Source organism: Dunckerocampus dactyliophorus, chromosome 3 (genome assembly GCF_027744805.1).
Source record: "Dunckerocampus dactyliophorus isolate RoL2022-P2 chromosome 3, RoL_Ddac_1.1, whole genome shotgun sequence".
Classification (NCBI taxonomy): Eukaryota; Metazoa; Chordata; class Actinopteri; order Syngnathiformes; family Syngnathidae; genus Dunckerocampus; species Dunckerocampus dactyliophorus.
In genome coordinates this window covers 6,475,661-6,497,504 of record NC_072821.1, presented here as the reverse complement: position 1 = coordinate 6,497,504, position 21,844 = coordinate 6,475,661, and the positions used below count along the sequence as shown (strand labels likewise).

The following is a 21,844-nucleotide window of genomic DNA, read 5'->3' as shown; positions in this document are numbered from 1 at the left end:
ACAAAAAATGGTCAGAGCACTTGGGAAAAAAAAGACAGGAAAAGTTTCCAACAGGTTCTACAAAATATCTAAGACTGATCCAGATAATGGAATAACTCCGGATACTGGAATTTCCCCTTAAAGGCATATGTTATCTTATCTTATGATCCAGAAAAAAAAAAAGAAAAAAAAAATAGGGGATCTTTGGAATTTTCATCATAGAAAGACAACAAATGAAGCTATAAACATGCAACAAACACCATCATATATCGCCAAGACACTGTGGAATCTGGAGTGTGCCAACAGATTTGTTGTATCTTCAAAAGCAACAGAAAATGCGATTTTTGTGAATAACTACTGAACTAATATTGATATAATTATGAATCAAATTGCTAATGGTAAGTGTTCGAGGCCAAGGAATCTAAATAAGTAGATAAAATAAATGTATGACTAATAATTATGGTGTAAATCGCAATATGGGGGGAACTATGGCACTTGGTGGAGGTCTGCGCTCTCCGAGTGCTTTCCTAGTCTGACATAAAAAGACTTGGTTGTGTAATTACATACACAAGAGGGCACCAGTAAAAATGTTGCTTTAGAATAAATGTGCAGAAGGAAGAGTAAAACTGTAGACTCACGAGAATGCCTGTTTGAAGTCATTGGGTTTGATGCAGCGGACGTAGTGTGGAGTGGTCGCGTTCAACGTCTCCATGAGCATTTGAAGGGAGTTGCGAAACTATGAGAAAAAGAGCATCCAAAACATCCAATTGCATCATCAGTGTTGGAAAAAAAAGAGCTGCAGTGTGTGGATAAGTGATAGAAAGTGAGAAGTGGCACGTATCAACCTGACAGCCAACGGTCTTCTTGTGCTCCTTGCTGCTGGTGTCCCGGCTTTTGTCAGGTTTGATGCTGAGACGGGTCCTGCCTCCTGCTCCGGCGGGCGGACCCATGGGACTGGTAGCTTTCTCCTCATCCTGGAACAGCTCCACCAACAAGTTGAACTGGGAAGAGCAGCACAAATACAGTCACAATGCTCATCTACTGCAGTATAGGAGCAAGTTCATGCTGGATAACATGTTAAAAGTACAGTGGAACCTTAACATAATATCATACTATCCCTTAGGTTGTACAATTCGGACCAAAAGTTTTTTTGTGTGTAATACCACCACAATTGGTTATCAATTGTGAAGTGTGTCAAAATGACCATAAAAATAAATTAAACTTATTGCAAACAAAAAGTAGCTCAGCATACACACGTTTCCGTCCAGGTCGCTCAGTACAACATAGCCAAGTCAACAATAAGTTGGCAATAATAATAGAACCGAATGTACATTGCAAAGACATCTGTGTTTAATCTTTAAGTTGTAATATACGGCACGTTAACTTCTTATTACACTTGTATAGTTAAGAATGTTAAAAAACAATGTATAAAGTCAAAAGCTCGCCACTCCTATAGTTTTTTTAACCTATCATTTAATTTGTATTATACTGCAATTGACTTGTTTACATATGTATCATAATAAATAGGCCTTTAAAGTCGCACAACACTGAACTTTATTTTTTTTATTTATCCACATTCAAAGCAGTAAAACTCCAGTGTCACCATACTTTTTTCAGCTCTTTTACTCTTATTACTTGTGGTTAACTTCCTTTTATAGTTGAACTAAAAAAAAAAAAAATTTAACCTTTGCATTACGCCTTTGTTATCAAAGTTTATTGCTTTAATGCCTAAGAGGTTATTTTTACTTTATTTTTCTTTAACAGCTAAGAATGTTAAAATGTAACCTTTACACATTGCCTATATACACTACCGGTCAAAAGTTTTAGAACACTCCAGTTCCTCTGGAGGAAAAATCTACATTTTTAAGTGTTAAGATGGTCTGTCGGTCTTCCCATTGTTCATTTCCTTTTTTCTTGTCATTTTTGTAGCAACAAATGACTTGCGCCAGTACAGTGCTGTGTGTTCTGAACACTGTTTTTATGCAGACAGAGAAGGTAGTAAGTAAAGTATTCCACAACTTGGAACACCTGTAAGAATTACAGGTGGTTGCACCAACTGCCAAGGCTTGATCAACCTCCATTTCTGCAGAACAGCTTTAAATTGTTGACCCATTCTGTGGTCCCTGAAACAGGCCTTTCTGTATAATTCTGAAATACACATTATTTATATATTATATATGATATTATTATTTCTATACACAGTGTTGGGTAACCTTACCTTTTTTTCTTTTCACCTCTGGCACTTCACCACTTACCTTTGTACCATTTCAAGCTATTCATTGGACTTGAACGACTTGAATTTCAGTAAGAAACTGAAAAAATTCGGGTGTTCTAAAACTTTTGACCGGTAGTGTAGTAAATAAACATTCTGACCCCGGAACGGACTATTTCTATTTCCACTACCTCCGATGTGAAACACGGTTCCGAAATCTGATTTGAACAAATCAGACTGCATTTGTCCTTTAAAGGTTCCACTGTAGTTATAATGCTTATATGTTTCTCATCAATATATTTGCATTTCACTTTCAACGCAAATGATAGATTTGTGGATTAGTGTTTGTTAAAAAAAAAAAAAATCATCAGTTCAGTAAGTTCCATTTAGGTTATACAAGCCAATGACAACACAATGTGGAGGTTACGGATGGCACACACGGTATTATGACATGATTATCTTCATGAATAATATATGAACTTTTTAGTAAAACATGCACAAATGAAACTAGAAGGCAATATAAATTATGAATGCAGATTCTTTGCTCTGAGCGCTGCCATGCTGTTTCTCTCTTGCCAGCATCATTAAGCAGGAAAACCACCCAGGCTCTCACAGCATCACTCTGGGGAAAAAAGAGAACTCCTCCTCCCTGGTGCCTAGTGTTTTTTTTATTTTTTATTTTTTTATGTCCAATCATGCTTTATTTTTAAACTCTCAGTGCCTTTAGTGCTTGGCATGCAGCAAACAATGGCACAAAAAACTCAATGACCCATTGCTGTTAGAGCGTCACAGAGTGATGAAAGAGGAGAAATGAAAGAAAAGGGGAATGAAGAAAGCTAGAGGCAGACCAGCGTTGCCTCCGTTTACCTTCTGCTGGCGGGGCGGGGGGTTGTCATGATGGAGACAACATACATGGACAACACATGGAGACACAATGACATTACAATACAACTTCATGACTGAAATATGAGTGAAACAAAAGCAGGCAAACTCATAATGAAGACAACAGGGATGATGATTTTCACTGAATTCATCCATAAAATGTGTCCCTTGTATTTTATTTTATCAGGCATTTGTTGAATGTGTCGTGAAGAACAGACATGCACACACATGTGGTGTGGCGCAGGTGCATAAGCAGCACAGAAATGCTTTTTGAAAAAATACAAAAGCATCTGGGCTGTATGCGCTTGCAACATTCAGTGTGTCACGGCACATTTCTAAAAGAGCAGCAAAGACTGGCATTGTTGCATTTCCTGATGTGTATCAAATGGCACGGATACAACACGCAGCAATTTGTGGTTTATTTCGAGTAGTTCTGTTTGTTGACGTTGTCCAAGGTGATGGCTATCGCTAATAACTGGCGGGAAGATCATGCAACGTGCCCGTTTGGGAGTACTCGTGCATGACCCACACCACGGGCTTTGACTTTGTGCATTATTTGTTGGAGTTGCGTTGTTTATTTGTGTTGCGCAAGGGGGCAGTTATCATTAATAACCGGCAGGTGGTGGCAATCCCATTGAAAATGTACTTGAACATATACTGCAACACATCTACATCGTATGCCAATATATGTTGGTCCTTGTGCATGAGCAAGATTTGTGGATTATTGTTTATTTTTGTTGTACAAGGTGTCAGTCTGATGTTGCGTGACTGTGTGTGCATGCACATGCACGAGGAAACACACCATCGTCTTCAACTTCTTTGATGATTTTTTCGAGTTGTTTTGCTCATTTTATGTAAGGTGGCAGTTAACATTAATAACTGGTGGGAAGGGTGATCCACTGAGTATGTGCTGTATGTCCAGATCGAGTGCTTGCGTGTGTGCGTGTGTGTGGAAAACTGTACTCAGTAGAAATGTTGATTTTTCTATTCAAATGCTGTGTTGTTCAATCAGGAGATGTGTATCACATGTATCCCTAATCATACGGGAGGTACCGTGAGATTCCCAGCCCTAATAAGCAAGCACACCATGGGACTTTGTGGATTATTTTTTAGTTTTTTATTTTTCTCCTGAGAGGTGCCGGTTAACGTTAGTAAATGGGGGGTGGAGCAAGCAGACTGCGCACCTGCACGTGTGCTCATGCAAAATAAAAACGTTAACCTTAGCATCGTTATTTTTGTATAGAAAATAATATAACTTCTGATGCACTTCTTGTACTGTGCAGGTGTACCTCATGATGATATAATACAGTCACTAAAGTATGAACACACAGTAAGATTGTTGGCATAAGCTTAACCTTAAATCCTAATTAAACTAAAGCCTTTTTAAGGTGTCATTAAGGTTTAATCCCAATTGTTTAAGTCTCACTGATGCAGACAAAGTCCACGTGTTTGCGTGTGTGACTCTGATTGTGTATGTGACACCAACTTCAGTTGATGTTTGAAGGTGATAAGAGGCTCTAACAGTGGAAAGGGTTAGCCGTAGGATAAACAGGCTGCATTGTTTTGTGTGTGTGTGTGTGTGTGTGTGTGTGTGTGTGTGTGTGTGTGTATACGCGCATGTGTGTAGGCCAAACAGCAGCCAGGATTTAAAAGCTTTAAACCAAATAAGGTTATTATAAACTGATCCCAGTCATGATCTAAGAAGGAAAACAATGTTTGTTGTTTGTGGTTGTGTGGCCTCATGTTGTTTTTTGAATGTACATTCAGTACATTTCACCATTGTGGTCATGTATGCCTGGGGTCCGATGCATGAAAGTAGGATTCAGACATCCAGGATAAATGACTGAGCTGAGCTCAACCAACCCAAAGCAAGAGCATCTAGGCTTCATTGGTTACACAAAGCCCACGCCGGGATTATTAGACGCGGATTAATCAAGCCAGGTGAAAAAACAATCCCGGATCAGTGCGCGTACGCGGCTTCCTTAAAAAGACCCCGGTATCGATCAGAGTCACCAATTCACCACGGTAACGAGAGCGACGTACTTTCCTCCGACGGAAGCAGAAATCCTCATAGAGGCCCTACGAGGAGGCAAAAGAGCAAATAAAAAAAGAAAAGCAAGACCGCCACTGTCATAAAACAAAGACAGAAAGCCTGGCAAAGTATTGCAGAGGCGATCTGCAATAAGTTGTGCGTAAGTAGTACACAAATACACATTCACTGCTCTGCTAAAACAATCATAATTGAAATTTAAATTAATGTTCATTGTTTGTTGCTTGTTTAACAAATCAGGAACAGCGGCGTACAGTAATATCTGTTAACTCTTTGTTACTCTATTTGCACATTACCATTACACTCTCAGAGCTTCAACAGCGTGTGTATTCTGGGTTCCCCTCGAGTGCTACGCCTTCTGGGTAATGTAGTACAGAGCCACATTGACACATTAAATGTAGTTGTACTGTGATTATGAATCCGTTTAAATTGTAGGTGAAATTGACTGCAGATGTGTGTGAAATTGTGTAAATATAAGTTCACAAGACTGCAGAACTCTATCTTGTAGATGTGTATTTGTATTTATATGGGATGTGTATTTTATATATACACAGTAGTATGTGGGAGACTGTAAATAATCTAATAAAAGATCTCATGATTGCAACTTCATCTAAAATCATTTATCTACAATGATTGAAATGTATGACAACAAATGTTGAAATAATGACAGTGGGTGTACACTAGGTCCCCAACTTACGAACACCCGACTAGCGAACACTCGTGGATACGAACACAAGCCGACTGGTCTATATTTTATTTTATTTTGCCTTGTAGTCGCTCAATCAGTATTTATACTGCTACTGTACATGCTTGACCAGTAGAGGGCACTGTTACACTGCTAATGGGACCAACAGGCAGCCTGAGAGCTAATGGGACCAACAGAGGAAGAGTTAGACGCTGGGGAGATACAGTGTAAAGCTAAATGAAAAGCTAAATTGTACAACCCGGACAGAGCGTGTGATTAAACTTTATTAAGAGTTAATAGGCCTGCTTAATTTTACACCACCCACAGAACACTACCTCTTTTAGAAGAGTCTAATGACGATGACGACTTGTCCTGTTTTCCAATAACTCCTCCTCCTCCTCCACCACAACGACGTATGCCCGACCACTCCTCTTCAAAGGTAAATAACATTTATCATTACGTATCATTATATTCTTTTTATTATTGTTTTTTTTCATTAATTATCCTCGTTTAATATTACTACTGCATCCAAACTCATATTTACATACATACACATACAGGTATACTGTATATGTATACACGTACATGTAGTACCTATATAATTGATAATATTACCTTTTCCCCTACTTAAGAACAATTCGACATAAGAACGGTCGTCTGGAACCAATTGTGTTCGTTAGTTGGGGACTTAGTGTAGTTGAATATGATAAAGTGTAGTGGGCAGTGGATTCATTATTGGTTTTCCATTTATGGTAACTACTGACTGAGATAAGGGATGAGATTAAATAGATCCTTGTCTGGAGCAGGCTAACGCCACAGAATAAATCTCTATGGTAATTTATGTCAGACCAGATTCCACTTTCCACTATCTTACTTTTGTGCAACCAGATTATGGATAAATTGAGCCAGGATAACCAAGATATCCCGACTTAATCCCTTATCCTAGAGCCTAGGTTCCCAAAGTGGGGTACGCCAATTTTCACTGGGGGTACGTGAATAAAAAACGAAAAACAATTAGTACCTAACACTCACAATTACGAGTGCACCTGAATGCCTCATAGCACAGAGCGCACTGGCATGACATTCTTCATTGCTCTGTGGGAGTTTTATGGTTAAGTAAGGTTGATGATTATGTTGTGTATTAAGAGTGTTTAATCTTGAAGGTTTAATTTAGATTGGTGTTCCAATCCCCGCACTGTGAACACCTGTCAATGTATGAGTGGAGATTCCCCTGAAAATGAGGTTTCATCGCTGCTTGTATGTATATTTGTACTTTGGATACTGCTTTATCATGTTTGTTCAACTTTCCCTTTCAATTTGGTATCAAATTCATATGCAGATTTAAATCGACTGCAAGTGGACAAAAGTGAAGCTCAAGTTCAACCTATTCAAAGGGAAGGATTCCAATATCCGGAAGAAATAAAAGATATGTCAGAGGAATACTTAGATACATTATTCATCTCCAAGAGAAATTCACATCTTATCTATTTAACACTGCTCACGTAAAACCTTCACCAAAATTTGACCATGCACACTACAAATTTTTGAACCAGAATTACTTACTATGAAATTAATTAACCAGTTAATCATGTTTAATATTTCAATTTAATGAAATGTAAAAATAGTTTGTTTTTTAGGTGTGCAGCAGTAGGGGGTACATGGCTTCAAATCAAATGTCTGAAGGGGTACATGACTGTAAAAAGTTTGGGAACCACTGTGCTAGAGTTTTGTCCAACTGGCCGAATAAAGTGGTCAACAAAGCCAGTAGAGGGCGCTGCCTCTTCAACGCCAATGCTGGTTGTGCTGGACAGCAAACAGTTGCTCACTCTCACTGCATGTCTGGCAGTATAGTGTACCTTCTATTTTTTTTTTTTTTTTTTTTTAACGTTACAACCTTGAAAACATCCATGGTGCGTTGCACTGCAGTGATGTCAACAGTTGCGAGAGTGTTTTGTTTTTGTTTACTAAACCAGAACGCTCTAAGGTAGGACCTCGGAAGCGCTAAGTGGGACGTTGCCACCTACTTCTCAGCTGTCTGGGATGCAGCATCATCTCTCAGTGCAACTAATGACGCCATTGCAATGCAACAAGGCAGCCCACAAATAAGTAATATTTATAGCTCAGTGATAAATAAGATGGTGCCTTCTCTATAAGGAAAACATTATCGTCTGAACACTGCAGGTTCCCTTTAATGCCCGTGATACACACTGCAACACGTGCGTGCGTTTGTGTGTACAGCTCACCTTGCTGGCCTTGAGCACTTTGATCTGTTCTTCATTCACCGTGTCCTTGTTCTTCTCCAGGAAACCTTCACACTGGTATTCAACCTGCTCCACAGCAAGAGACAACAGCTTATGTGAGGATGTCAACAAACAATACATACTGTAGGTTTTTGTCACACACCTGACAAACAGACCTTAAATTACTGCATTGACTGTATGTAAAACACTTTTTGTCCCTAAAAAAAAAGTCTGAAAAAGACAGGTTGTTTTATGTTTGAGGGGGCCTAGAGATTCATATGTGGAAACCAACAGGTGGCACCAAAAGACTCTCCCTCAGAGCTTTTATTCCTCTTCACATAGCTTATTTATTGCAGTCTACTAGTTATTTCACTGAAATTGATATTGTCTTAAAAAAATGGGGCAGCCTTATATACACTTGTCTTATATTGGGGTCAATAGATCCATCCATCCATCTTCTATTCCACTTATCCTCACTAGGTGGGGTCAATACAATATTATACAAATAACACTCACTGGTTTCTGATAATGTTCAGTTTTGAATGTGGATGGGTATTTGACCAAATAACTGATTCACTGAGGGGGAAATTAATCAATCCATCGATGACGATTGTCTATATGTGCCTTGTGATTGGCAGGTGACCAGTCCAGGGTGACCCCGCCTCTCACCCAAAGACAGCTGGGATAGGTTCCAGCATACCTGCGACCCTAGTGAGGACAAGCGGTATAGAAAATGGATGATGGATGGAATCAGCAGCGCCGCTACTGGTTGCAGCCAAGTAGTGCACTCAAGATGCGCTCAATCAACCATCAATTATGTCCATCCCATGTTTAATAATATATTTATTCGTCTGGTTGTATTTGATCGGCTATGTTTCCTCGAGACTCCATTTTCCTTATCAGGTAACCACCCGAGAAAAGCCATGTAAGTCCTTGACCCGTTTATCTGTAACCTCATAGCAAGCGGACTTGAAATAAAACACCGCAGTTGCACCGAAGTGAATTTCAATAGACACTCTTAACACTGAGCCTTTTTTTTGCGTGGGAACAAGAGATAACAATAAAAAGTCTTCTGGCTATCCTAGAAATAGCTCCGCTGCGGCCAATTTGAAGCTGAACCTTTGCTAAAAAAAAGCTATGCTAATAATTCAAACCAATAGAACACAACAAACACTAACATTGGGGTTTGCGCTCACACACAGACAAATACATATAGAAATAAATATATGCCGAGAAAAACATACATACAATATATATTTAAATTATATATTAAATATAATTATATATATATATTTATATATATATTTATTTTGTAGAAAGTAACATTTAATGCTTTGTCTTTAAATACAAAGCTTTGTGTAATTGGTGTTATATATATTGTATTGTTGGTTGTTGGCATCAACATTTCAGACTTTTCTCATTTTTACCATTTTTTATATTTTTGTAATTTTATTTTGTTTCTGCAGTGATGCATTGACCAATGAGCCATGGGCCACAGATGGGGATCAATCGATAGTTGAGGAAAGAGAGACTGGTCAATGCATTACAATAGTCACTGCAGCGCAAAGATTTTTTTGGAGGTGCATGTCTATGGAGTTATATTTGTGTCTTCATTTTGAAGTAGCAAAGGCACATATTGAGCCATATTAATGTGCAATAATTACTATTGAGTGCTCAGGCACATCGCTACACTCCGTCACGCTCTCTCTTTTTCTTTCGCTTGTCCCTGAGGCTTGTTGTTGTGGAGCGGGGCAAGCAGGTGTGCGTGAGCTGTTATTTCCGGCCGGGTTTTGGGGACTGGGCTCCAGGCTGGAGCTTGCGGGTTGCGTGCCTGGAGGAATGCGGCAGTGGTACGGGCGTGTTCAGTGGTCAAAATGTGTGCCTGTTGTCGCTCTCCGGGAAGGGAGAGCACTATTGTAATAATGCAATTTTTTTCCTAATATTCTCTCGATCGACCAGCAAAGTCCCAAAGATTGACTAGTAGCTCACGATCGACGGGTTGGTGAACAATGGCCTATGCAAACATACCGTACACCCACCTTATCAGCAAAGTGTTGGATGATGAAGGCGCGATTGGACATGCGTGGCTTCTCAAAAAGAGAACATGTCTTCAGATGGGTGTTGTACAGCTTCTGAGCCCATGAATCATCTGAGCCTTTAGGCATCTGAGGAAAGACAAGACATGAATGAAGCCAAAGAAATACACCAATTTTATAAACTCAGCCAGACGTTATACCCGGCACTCCTCATCCAGCAGGTCCAGGACGCCCATCTTGGCTTCGATGAGGTTGATGCAGGGCTGATTGTCGTAGAAATCGATGAGGGTCCAGGGGATCTGCTCCTTCATGTACTCCTCCTGCTCCAGCTTGAACACATGCTGCGCTCAGCACAAACACAGAATGGACATTTAGATGTTTGCCTTGCATTGCAACACCATAAAAACCCAGTTTAAATTTGACAAAGCACCATGTTGAATTGCTGCTGGAGCTTCTCATTGGCGTAGTTAATGCAGAACTGCTCAAAGCTGTTGATTTCAAATGTCTCAAACCTAGAGCAAAAAACAGGAAAGTAGACATATCGTTACATGGGCTGCTTTGTTAGTAATTACTGTAGTTAGATTTTTATACAGAGAACTCAGGATCACTGCGGCTCAAAAGCATTGTTTATTAATGTTATATCGGCCTTCATCTAAAATCTGATATTGGCACTCCGATACAGGCAGTCCATTCCATTCCAAAGGCCGCGCCAGCACTTCTGTCCAACACCAACCTTTGTATTTATCATACAGAACCCACGTCATCACAACAACATGTCTTAGCGTGTTTAGCAAGGAGTAGGAGTGATGTTGGCCGTGTGCCTGCATTTTCGCTAAAGTCCAAAAAAGACTTTGCAGCTGAGTGCAAAACTCGCCATGTACAAGTTTCCTGTGGTGGCACATAACTGGGGAAGTTTAATACGACCAGCCTCATCGTGCATTTGAAGCAGGATTTTTGCAACACCATGGCTTTCTGAAACATCCACCGTTGTTTGACGCATTTGCAAAGTGTGAGAAAATCCCACGGGACAGCAAAAAGTCACTGGCTATACAGTAATCTCTCGTTTATGGCGGTTAATTACGGTAGTTCCAGACCCGACCATGATAAGTCAAATTCCACAAAGTTGGACTCGATATTAAAAAATGCAATATGTTCGTAGGTAGAGCACAGACAACATGTTTATGACTTTCTAAATACAATTTTTACCATTATTATAGCCCTCTAAACATGAAATAACACCCCTATCATCACCTTTACACTCATATTTGCCAATATAGAAGATATAATCAGAGAAAATAAGCCATTTAAGACATAAATAAGACTCGTGCTCGTGTGTGCTTCAATTAATGTCTTCCGGACATGTGGACAGGAAGTTACGTAGGGGATTCAGAGTTGAGTTGTAGCTGGGGTACGGTCACAACAGTAGCCCATGTTATTATTATGATGATGGAGATGATTCAAAGCTGCAATATAGGAATTGTATTGGAAGTGGGAAAAGTTGTATCATAACACTCCTACCCGTAAATATCGAGGACGCCGATGAAGGAGTGCTGCTTGATATTGGTGATTAGCGCCTTGTTGACGTGCTCCACAATCCAGTTGAAAAGTTTGGCGTAGATATGTTTGGACAGCGCGTCGCGGGCGTTGGTGGCCTGAAGGCGGGGGAGGGTCTTGATGTAAGTCTCGGTGGCCGTCTTAAGCTTCCTGTGGCACAGCCACTGAGCCATGTCTTCGTAGGTGACGCCCACCAGATCGCAGAACGCGGTCAGGTGATTATTCTTGGGCTACAGAAAGGAAAAAGACACTTTCTATTTGCAATGCAAGCTCCATGATACCCTCCCCCAGCTCTAACAACGTGAAGTTGTGGGCAAGCTAATGTGATTCTGCCACATATTTCTGTTTACTTTTTGGGAATATCAAAGCTACAGTAATCTATTATTTAATCATGCAAACTTTCAATGTCCAATTCCTGTTGGGTAAATTTGGGAGAAAATCATATTATGGAGATTACATAATACTACGAATAAATAAATAAATAATACTATTAAGTAAAGACCGTAAAGGAACAATATGATGTACTCACAGGGATGATGCTGCTATCTGAATCCCTGTCTTTTATCTCCACGTTTCCAAGATGAAGAATAGCAGCCAGAACCTGAAACAATCCCATCTGATAGGACTCATTGATACCTGCAGAAGGCAAAACGTAATCTAACCGTTATTATTCTTCTACCAGGCATGCAGGATGTCACTCAGTAAAGCACAGAACTCACTCAAGACAAAATGTGGAGGAAAAAAGTGGAAAGAAATGTTATTTCCTGAGTAACATTGATGCTACAGTGAAATACAAATGGTGAAAATAAATCTGTGTATCTGTGCCTTTATCCAGAGTCTCCCAAACATCTGAATAAATTAATCCTTGGCCCATGCACCCCTCGCTAATTGCTACTACGGTATGGATAACATGTAAAATGTCCACTCGGAGCGACAGTGCTGTCCACATGGGAGTCTGCTAGGCCTTACCAAGCAACGAGAAGGCATGGCGGGTAGTGCAGAGCTCCTTTGTGTCGTCCACCCCATCGATCACAGGGCTGCGGCCCTGCCAAGTGTATAAGAAGTTGTTCGCGTTGCCTACGAGGAAAAAATGCACATTAAAAGAAATGTTTACTCAATGGATGAAAATCACTAAGAGTAAAATATTCATATGTCGCTAAAAACAAAAAGTCAGCTTCCCCAAAACTGCTCCCAAAATATCACATACAACACTGTACTCATATTTTTTTTTGCCCATAAACGACTCTTAACTCATTTAATACCAAAGACGATATTTTTTGTCTGTTACGTTTTTTTGCGTGAGAGGCAAAAAGAGGTGAGGATGCAACGTTCCACTGACGCATTTCACTTCAGAGCAATTTTAAGCCATAAAAACGGTCCACAAGGTGGCAGAAGTGCATTTGATAAGCGCTCGCCAGGGATCATGCAAAGGAAAACTCACACGTGACAGGAAGGAGGAAGTGAGAGAGCGTGGAGCGTAGCATGCAGAAGGTTACGCATTGTATGGAAATTTTAACGCATGTACACGCGCGCACACACACTCTCTCACACACACACACACACACACACACACACACACACGTCCACACACGTAGTTCAGTTCCAAAGGTGAAAAGTGTACAGTAAGTGGTTAACGGTGTTATATTTGTAAATAAATAGTTATTTTGATATAAAACAACCCCTTTTTGTGTTGTTTATGTTGGTATAGTTGTTTAGATATTTGAGCTGTCACAAAAGCTAAAAATATGTGTCAAAGTGAAAGTTATGCTTGAAATGTATCTTTTCCAAAAAGCTGGTTTTCTCCCGTTCTCCCTATTTTCCTGAAACTTACCTATGTTGTACTGCTGATTACTGAAGAACGGAAAAAGGTAGAAACAAACTTTTTTTTTTTTCTGATGAAAGACGGGGGTCTCATGTTTCTTTTGGTAGGTTACATGTTTACAATATATAGCCATAGAACACAATACACTGTGTGTCGTGAAAGATCAGTTAGATCAGATCAGGGTTGTCTTTTGAAAAATGGCTGGGATTGAATGAGTTAAAAAAAACTTCAGCCTGAAGTACCATCAATAGCGACATGCACTTAACATTTCAGCAACAAGGCACCCTGATGGAAAACTTTAAAAGGTGACACATTTTGTTGCATGGTTTAAATGGAAAAGCAAATAGAAATGCACAAAAAACAAACAAACGTTAAATTAAAAGCCAGTAGTCCATATTGAAATCTTAACATTAAGGCTTACATTAGTATGTATTATGATAAATGGCTTTAATTGGAGATGTCATCTGTCGTTTTTTGTGTAGCTATGCCATTTTTGGCTAATTTCAGGACAAGATGACAACATTTTTTAGTTTTTTAATGACTATCCTCTGGCAAATCTGATCAATATTCATTCAACACAGCCAAAGGCTTCAAAATAAAAAAAAACAAAAAATGGTACAAATTCCTTAGGATCTCTTAAGGGTTAAAAAAATCTAGTTAGATTAAATCAAATTTAATATTTTTTTTGCCTAAAAACAAAAAAGCCTTTAATTTTTTCCGCTTTCTGAAATGTCGGTTGTAACACAAATAAATATGACAAAAGTTAACTCCTAAATTCTTTTTAAATGTTAAATGCATGAACTGTTGCCTGGCAACAGGGGTACGGACTCTTTTACAAGCACCCTCTATTTACTGAGCCAGCAAGTCAGCAGGATTGGAAGACAGCAGCTGTGTGTGTGCGTGCGTGCGTGTGTGTTAGTTCCGTGACTTAGATGAGCAGGTGCAGATCCACAGTGGGAGCTCTCTGCATGAAAGCCTGTTCGACAACAGAGTCCTGTGTGTGTATTTCATGAACAGCAGTGACATCATCATAAAAGTCTTGTGATACGAGACGTGACAGAGAATTTAAACGCCTCGTCTTGATTGGTTTGGAGAATATCTGTGGGGAGAATATCTGTGGGAGCTCCAGGACTTGACATGATTGCTTTTCAGTATTTTGGCAATTATCAGCTCCCACCTGATTGCTGACATCATAACCACACTCGGGGTTTCTCAGGGACCAGCAGTGGCCCACTGACCACACTTTTAGACCGCTCAAGTGTACTGTCTGTGTGCAGGTGTGTGAACCACGAACACTTACTTAATTTGAGATTCTTGAACTCCGGCAAATGTGATGACGCACAGAGCTGATAAAATATATGATAATTCCTCTCCTCGTCCGCCTGCAACAAAACACTGAGATCAGCAACGAGGCAAAACCTTGTTCGACTAAATATTGTAGATGGGTGCAGTGTGGCGTTGATCCCCATTAAAATGAACGGTGGAATTAAAAAAAAAAAAAAAACAACTTCAAGCCATTTTACTATTGTTTCCTTGCACAAAGAAACATTATTCAAAAATTAAAAAAAACATTTACAGTGGTGTGAGAATGTGTTTGTCCCCTTCCCTGGTTCTTATTTTTTGCATGTTTGTCACACTTAAAGGTTTCAGATTATCAAACAAACTTCAATTTTAGACAATGACAACACAACTGAATACAAAATGCTTGAAACGTTTTATTATTAAGGGAGAAAAAAAAATCCAAACCTACATGGCCCTGTGTGAAAAAGTGACTGCCACCCCAAAATCACTGAAATAGGACCTGCCTGACAAAGTGAAGTACACCAAAAGATCTTCGAAAGCTAGACATCAAGCCGAGATCCAAAGAAATTCGGGAACAAATGAGAAAGAAATTGAGATTATCAGTCTGGAAGACGTTATAAAGACATTTCTAAAGCTTTGAGACTCCAGCAAACCACAGTGAGAGCCATTATCCACAAATGGCGAAAACATGGAACAGTGGTGAACCTTCCCAGGAGTGGCCAACCAACCAAAATTACCCCAAAAGCGCAGCGACGACTCATTCAAGAGATCACAAAAGACCCCACAACAACATCCAAACAACTGCAGGCCTCACTTGCCTCAGTTAAGGTCAGTGTTCATGACTCCACCATAAGAAAAACACTGGGCAAAAACAGCCTACATGGCAGAGTTCCAAGACAAAAAGCACTGCTGAACAAAAATAACATTAACGCTCGTCTCAATTTTGCCAGAAAAACATCTTGATGATCCACAAGATATTTGGGAAAATACTCTGTGGTCTGATGAAACAAAAGTTTAACTTTTTGGAAGGTGTGTGTCCCGATACATGTGGCATAAAAGTAACGCCGCATTTCAGAAGAACATCATACCAACAGTAAAATATGGTAGTGGTAGTGTGATGGTCTGGGGCTGTTTTACTGCTTCAGGGCCTGGAAGACTTGCTGTGATAAATGGAACAATGAATTCTGCTGTCAACCAAAAAATCCTGAAGGAGAATGTCCGGCCATCTGTTCGTTACCTCAACCTGAAACCAACTTGGGTTCTGCAGCAGGACAATGATCCAAAACACACCAGCAAGTCCACCTCTGAATGGCTGAAGAAAAACAAAATGAAGACTTTGGAGTAGCCTAGTCAAAGTCCTGACCTGAATCCTATTGAGATGCTGTGGCATGACCTTAAAAAGGCGCTTCATGCTGGAAAACCCTCCACTGTGGCTGAATTACAACAATTTTGCAAAGATGAGTGGGCCAAAATTCCCCCACACCGCTGTAAGAGACTCATTAGAAGTTATCGCAAACGCTAGATTTCAGTTGTTGCTGCTAATGGTGGCCCAACCAGTTATTAGGTTTAGTGGGCAATCACTGTTTCACACATGAACAATGAAATCAAAGTTTATTTATATAGCACCTTACAACTTCCCAATAGTTCCCAAGGTGCTTCACAAGAATACAAACAGGTTACAACAAACATGGTCAGATTGAATAAGATATAATAAGAAGAACAGCGCAGGGCCTTGGAGTGGTGACGGACAGCTAAAAGTTCAGCCAAGTATGTTGGAGCAAGGCCATTTCATTTTAAAAATGCATTTTGTGTTCAGTTGTGCTGTCATTGACTAATATTAAAATTAGTTTGATGATCTGAAACATTTAAGTGTGACAAACATGCAAAAAAAAAAAAAATCCAGAAAGGGGCTAACACTTTTTCACACCACTGTACGTGAATAGTAAGGCAGCAATGCAAATGACAAATACCAACTGGCCCGCATATAAGACAACCCGTGGTTCTGGAGACCCACATTGGGAATATTTTTAAGAGAAAAAGCACAAAGTTAAAAGGGGCAAACACATTTTCACACCACTGTATGTACATATAGCCAAACCTTTAAAAAATGTGACATTATGTTAGCCTTGTCCTTTATCTCAACCCATATCAGCTGATGCTAAGAATGTACACAAGGAATACTCCACATGTCCATGATAGGCTGCATTGGGACAAATGGGCTTAATTTTCAGGTCAGGTCAAGGATCCCTCCTACTCGTGGTGACCTCATCCACAGTGTGAACATATACCAAAGGGATCCGTTTGTTGTGTTATTATGTAATGTATAATTGTCACAGGCTTTGCATTCTTGCAAGGCCGACGGCAGCTAAGAATCCTGCATGGAAAGCATGTCAAGGATCGTTTAACCTTGTGAAGGACTGTTCTGTTGTTTTGCTCTTGTCCCTGAATATGAAGTGACAACCATGGAATGCCACAGGAGTTGCAGTTTTTTTACATATCATTTTACAAGTAAAAAAAATGCAGATTCAATCAAGCCCTTGTCAGACTTCAGTCATAAAGAATGAAAATAAGCATAAAAAGCACTGAGATGTCAGATTTTCTCACTGCATCACACTTTAGTCTCTCTATCAACATCAAAAAGTTATAAATCTGATAAAATTGTGCTGTGCTTCTGCAGTAATAAATGCTGAGAGCAATTTTATGCAGGTTTTCTGGTTCAGAAAGTTAATGAACTCTAATGAACACTTATGTTGTATTCCTCGCCAAAAAAATACAACTCAATCTGATAAGATTTGCTATACCGTGCATTGAGATGTGAGCGTTTTTGTTATTTTTTTAAGTTTACCAATATAATAAATGTATTTAACATTTAATTATTGTTGTTATTTGTGATGTATTTTTTTTTAATACAAGCAAACAAACAAAAAAACATCCACACAAGGTAGTCGAAAAACAACAAATCACAGCAAACCAACAGTACAGCAAATGTTGTTACGCTCACCTGAAACACCACTCTGGATTTTTCCAAAAGATATGTCCTCATGTTAGCGCCGATGATTCTGTAGCGGTTGTCGAAGCCAATCTCAATGTACTTCCCAAAGCGACTGCTGTTGTCGTTGCGAGTTGTCTTAGCATTTCCGATGGCCTGACAGAGGAGACAAACTTTTAGCATGCATTATCTTCGTTGTTGTCCTTTTTGTGACAGCTCAGTCTGAAGGTTTTGTGTGATATGAAACAACATTCATGCTTCTAAAGTATAACCAAGGTAGTTTGACAGCTGCGCACACTTACACTAAGACAGTAAGCCTCTAAAGTTGCACACAATTCCGGAGGATGACTCCAGAAAAATCTCATGAGACTTCAGCTCAGTGAGCATCTAAAGGATTTAGCTTTGTCTTTCTTGTGATATCTGATATTGGTACCTTCAGATAGTTCACTTATTTTTACACTTGTATGACAGTTAAGAAAGTTCCAATGTGATGTAAAACGTTGCCCGAAAAAGTAAGAAAGGTTTTGTGACGTCGACAGTTTGACCCTGGAACAGACTACTTACATTTCCATTATTATACATGGGAAATATTGCCTCAAAATCTGAACAAACTGTAGGTGAACTCGCACCTTGCAGTGCATTGCCTTCAACATTAAGAGAGTGGGCTGTCTCTCACTCCATACAAGATACTGTATCTATTTAAATCTGTCTGTGTCAGCCATTTAAAAGCCTGACACAATCCCCCCCGCTTTCTCACTCACTTGCACGCACGCACACACACAGGTTCTGAATTTGGCAAAAGGCTGATGCATCCAGGCTTTGATTTTACTGTACATCACTGTGACGCAAGAAAGCCTTCTATTCATCCAGTCAGCTTGTCTCTGATTTGTCGGAGTGAAAGTTGACGGGAGGAGGGGAGAGATTCTAGCAGCAGAGAGAGGGGAAGAAACGAGAGAATGTGCCCTCACCTCCATGATGGGGTTAGAAGCCAACACCTTCTCCTCTACGTTGGCCTCGCTCGCTGAGCCGCTGACCGTGGCAAAGTATCTCATGGCGTACTTGGCCGACACAGTCTTTCCTGCCCCGGACTCTCCGCTTACAATGATGGACTGGTTCCTCTCGTCCCTAGAAGAAGACGTTACGGTGACCTAATCTGTGTGGCACATTTTACACTGTGATTGGTGTGTTTCAAGGAAATGAGGGATGCTGGCTCTCAAATTACAGATGGAGGAGAAGTGTCAGCTGCTATTATCAGCAGGCGGGCTCAGTTAGCTGCAGGGTGAGCAGGTGTGACCGCATCTTCTAACCTCACTCTTCGTTTGCTTTGATAACAGGAATGTGCCCTGAGGAATGACTTGAGACAGAATCCTTCTTTGATAAAAACCTAGGCTGCAACACTTGGCATTTTCAGCCTAAAGCCCCGCCCTACCCTCTCTTGAGGACAGGACATTTCTGAGAATGCCCACTGCCAGAGGGCTGGGAAGATCTGAAGATGTGCAACTCACAATGATGCAAGCAATATGCTGTATGCCACACGGTGGCCGAGTGGTTAGCATGTAGGCCACACAATCAGGAGATGGGGAAGATCTGGGTCTGAATCTCTGTTTGCATGTTCTCGACTCTAAATTATCCGTAGGTATGAATGTGAGTGTGAATGGTTGTTTGTCTATATGTGCTCTGCGATTGGCTGGCGATCAGTCCAGGGTGTAACCTGCCTCTCGCCCAAAGTTAGCTGGGATAGGCTCCGGCATAAACATACCCATATCCATGGATGTTGTTAAAGGCAAATTATTTCTTGGTACTCTTCTGGATAACATAAAATGAGTACACCCCTCACATTTCAGCAAGCATGTACAGTTAAACTGCATATTTTGGAGTGGCCTTTTATTGTGGCCAAGGCACATCTGTTCAATAATCATGCTGTCTAATCAGCATCTTAATATGCCACCTGTGAGGTGGATGAATTATGAATGCTCACTAAGAGAGATTTGTGAACAATATTTGACAAAAATGCTCAATCTCTTAAAAAAAAAAAGCTCAAGATCTTTTGAGTTCAGCTCTCAAAAAATGGGAGCGTTTAAATTTGTATTAAGTATACTATGAACAGTGCCTAACTTCTATTACTTGTTTTTGTTGATGTTTTTATGAGTGTTAATGTTAAAATATTACATAAAATGTATGTTTGTATATTTACCATAACATTTGTTCAGTGACATAGCCATTAATGACATTAAATGTACAACAAATGTCATGACTTTACGGAAATTGAAGAAACATACCAATAAAATACTTTATGAATACAGTGAGAAGTAAGATATGAGAGGCTAAAGGCTGAATCATGCTACTGTGACGTCACTATGCCATCCCTTCTGATGGTGTCTTGATTATGGCTCTCTAGCCCAGGGTGAGCATTTAATGTGCAATTCTCCACTACACCGCTAGGGGCAGCATTTTCCTAAGCGTGAGCAACCACAACTCTCTTTGACTAGCTTCCAGTATAGTCGTAAACAATGGCGACTGCCGACATCCACATCGTCGTTACAACCTCTTGGTGTTGTAACATTGGTGTTCTGAATTCTGATGTTCATGAAGGCACCTGGCTGGGTTGTTGTGAGTGTGGAGGGACATGTTAAGACGTGTTTACAAACTGTGTTGGAACTGCACCACTGTTGCTGTTTAGGTTGGCAATAAAACTCTGGCAACAAGACTATCAGGATGCTACAATATTATATAGGTGTTCATATTTGCAAACACTTAAGCTCAGGTACCGTTGAACTTGCGCCATTTCGTTTGTTATGGAGGACTCTTTGAAGCTTCTGCAAGAGGGAAAAACCAAAAATGATGTACAAAGAAAAGCTGACCCAGCTCTGCAGTCCATGTCGCCGTTAATGCGAACTTAGAATTTTTTGGAGGTGCACGTCAAGCTCTGCCGGAGGATTTGGAGGGGGCGGAGCCAGCCGGTATTGCGTAGGCCACATGTGTCAAACTTGTGCCCTGGAGGGCCGAGACACTGCAGGTTTTCTCTCCAACCAGTTTCTTCAGCAGGTGATTTAATTGATGAGCTCCTTCCCTCAAACTGAATGTGTTGATCATTAAAATCACCTGCTTTAGTGACTGGCTGGAAAGAAAACCTGCAGTGTCTCGACCCTCCATGGCACGAGTTTGACACCCCTGGCGTAGGCGCATAATTCAACCTTAAGAATCAAGTGGTAAACAAACCTGGCCATTTGTTTGTAAGCCTCCTCTGCCACAGCAAAGATGTGTGGGTCCATGTCTCCCATGTTCTGGCCACTGTAAGCGTTGATGATGTCTGTCCCGTAGATGGGCAGCGTCTCGTATGGGTTGATGGCCACCAAAACGATTCCTGCCACACAAAACGTGAGCTCAGGTATGTGATACTAACAAATGATGATAGCAGACTAACCATGTATGTTGCATTCCTCTCTAAACAATAACACATTGGTTAAATAACACAAGGGTTAAAGATAGAGACAGAAATAGAAACAAGAAATGCATGGTAGCCAACAGGCTTCTCACCACAATAAGTGTAGATGAGCTTTGAGTCGATGAAGCGGACTTTAAGGTTGTGCAGCACAGCCGGCTCGTGGAGGTAGCTGAGCGCCGTGAGGTCATTCTCGCCCACCAGGATGTCAGGGTTACGCAAGTAGGGCAGGTTCTTCGTTTTGGGGTCCAGCTTGTGCTCGAGTTTCTGAAGGCGGGACAGACAGGTAGGAAAAATAAATAGATACGCTATCAAAGACAATTTATCCAAAAGCTGCATCTTGTTAAGACTGTGTATTCAAAAGACTCACTATTACACTGAATTGTGTTCCACCATCTCATTATGATTCATACATTATTCATGAATATACCGAAAAAAATACTTTGTAAAATGGACTAAATTTATATATATACATTTAAAAGAGCGCGATTGTACAATGATAAACAATGTAAGCCACTAAGCAACCACCAACTGTTGATACTGTGTGTACAGAAAGTGCTTACATGCGCGGATGGAGACTGCTGAGACGTGAGAGTCTCCCGTCGCAGCAGTCTCCATCCACGCATGTAACACACACACAAACAACAATGG

The 21,844-nt window shown here is 40.3% G+C and overlaps 1 protein-coding gene across 4 annotated transcripts in view; it reads right to left on the bottom strand.

Annotated features, from left to right (window-relative positions):
* myo5aa (myosin VAa) overlaps positions 1 to 21,844 on the bottom strand; it is a 62,026-nt gene that overhangs the window by 22,889 nt on the left and 17,293 nt on the right. For all 4 annotated transcript variants that reach the window (XM_054770233.1, XM_054770232.1, XM_054770230.1 and 1 more), the window contains exons 3-16: positions 21,289 to 21,460; positions 20,971 to 21,115; positions 18,720 to 18,876; positions 17,764 to 17,907; positions 14,761 to 14,842; positions 12,608 to 12,715; positions 12,168 to 12,274; positions 11,603 to 11,868; positions 10,515 to 10,596; positions 10,285 to 10,425; positions 10,088 to 10,213; positions 8,052 to 8,135; positions 825 to 980; positions 618 to 715 (exon numbers count right to left, since the gene is read on the bottom strand). In XM_054770233.1, the coding sequence (XP_054626208.1) occupies positions 618 to 715; positions 825 to 980; positions 8,052 to 8,135; positions 10,088 to 10,213; positions 10,285 to 10,425; positions 10,515 to 10,596; positions 11,603 to 11,868; positions 12,168 to 12,274; positions 12,608 to 12,715; positions 14,761 to 14,842; positions 17,764 to 17,907; positions 18,720 to 18,876; positions 20,971 to 21,115; positions 21,289 to 21,460 (1,868 nt within the window). The remainder of the gene's footprint in view (positions 1 to 617; positions 716 to 824; positions 981 to 8,051; positions 8,136 to 10,087; positions 10,214 to 10,284; positions 10,426 to 10,514; positions 10,597 to 11,602; positions 11,869 to 12,167; positions 12,275 to 12,607; positions 12,716 to 14,760; positions 14,843 to 17,763; positions 17,908 to 18,719; positions 18,877 to 20,970; positions 21,116 to 21,288; positions 21,461 to 21,844) is intronic.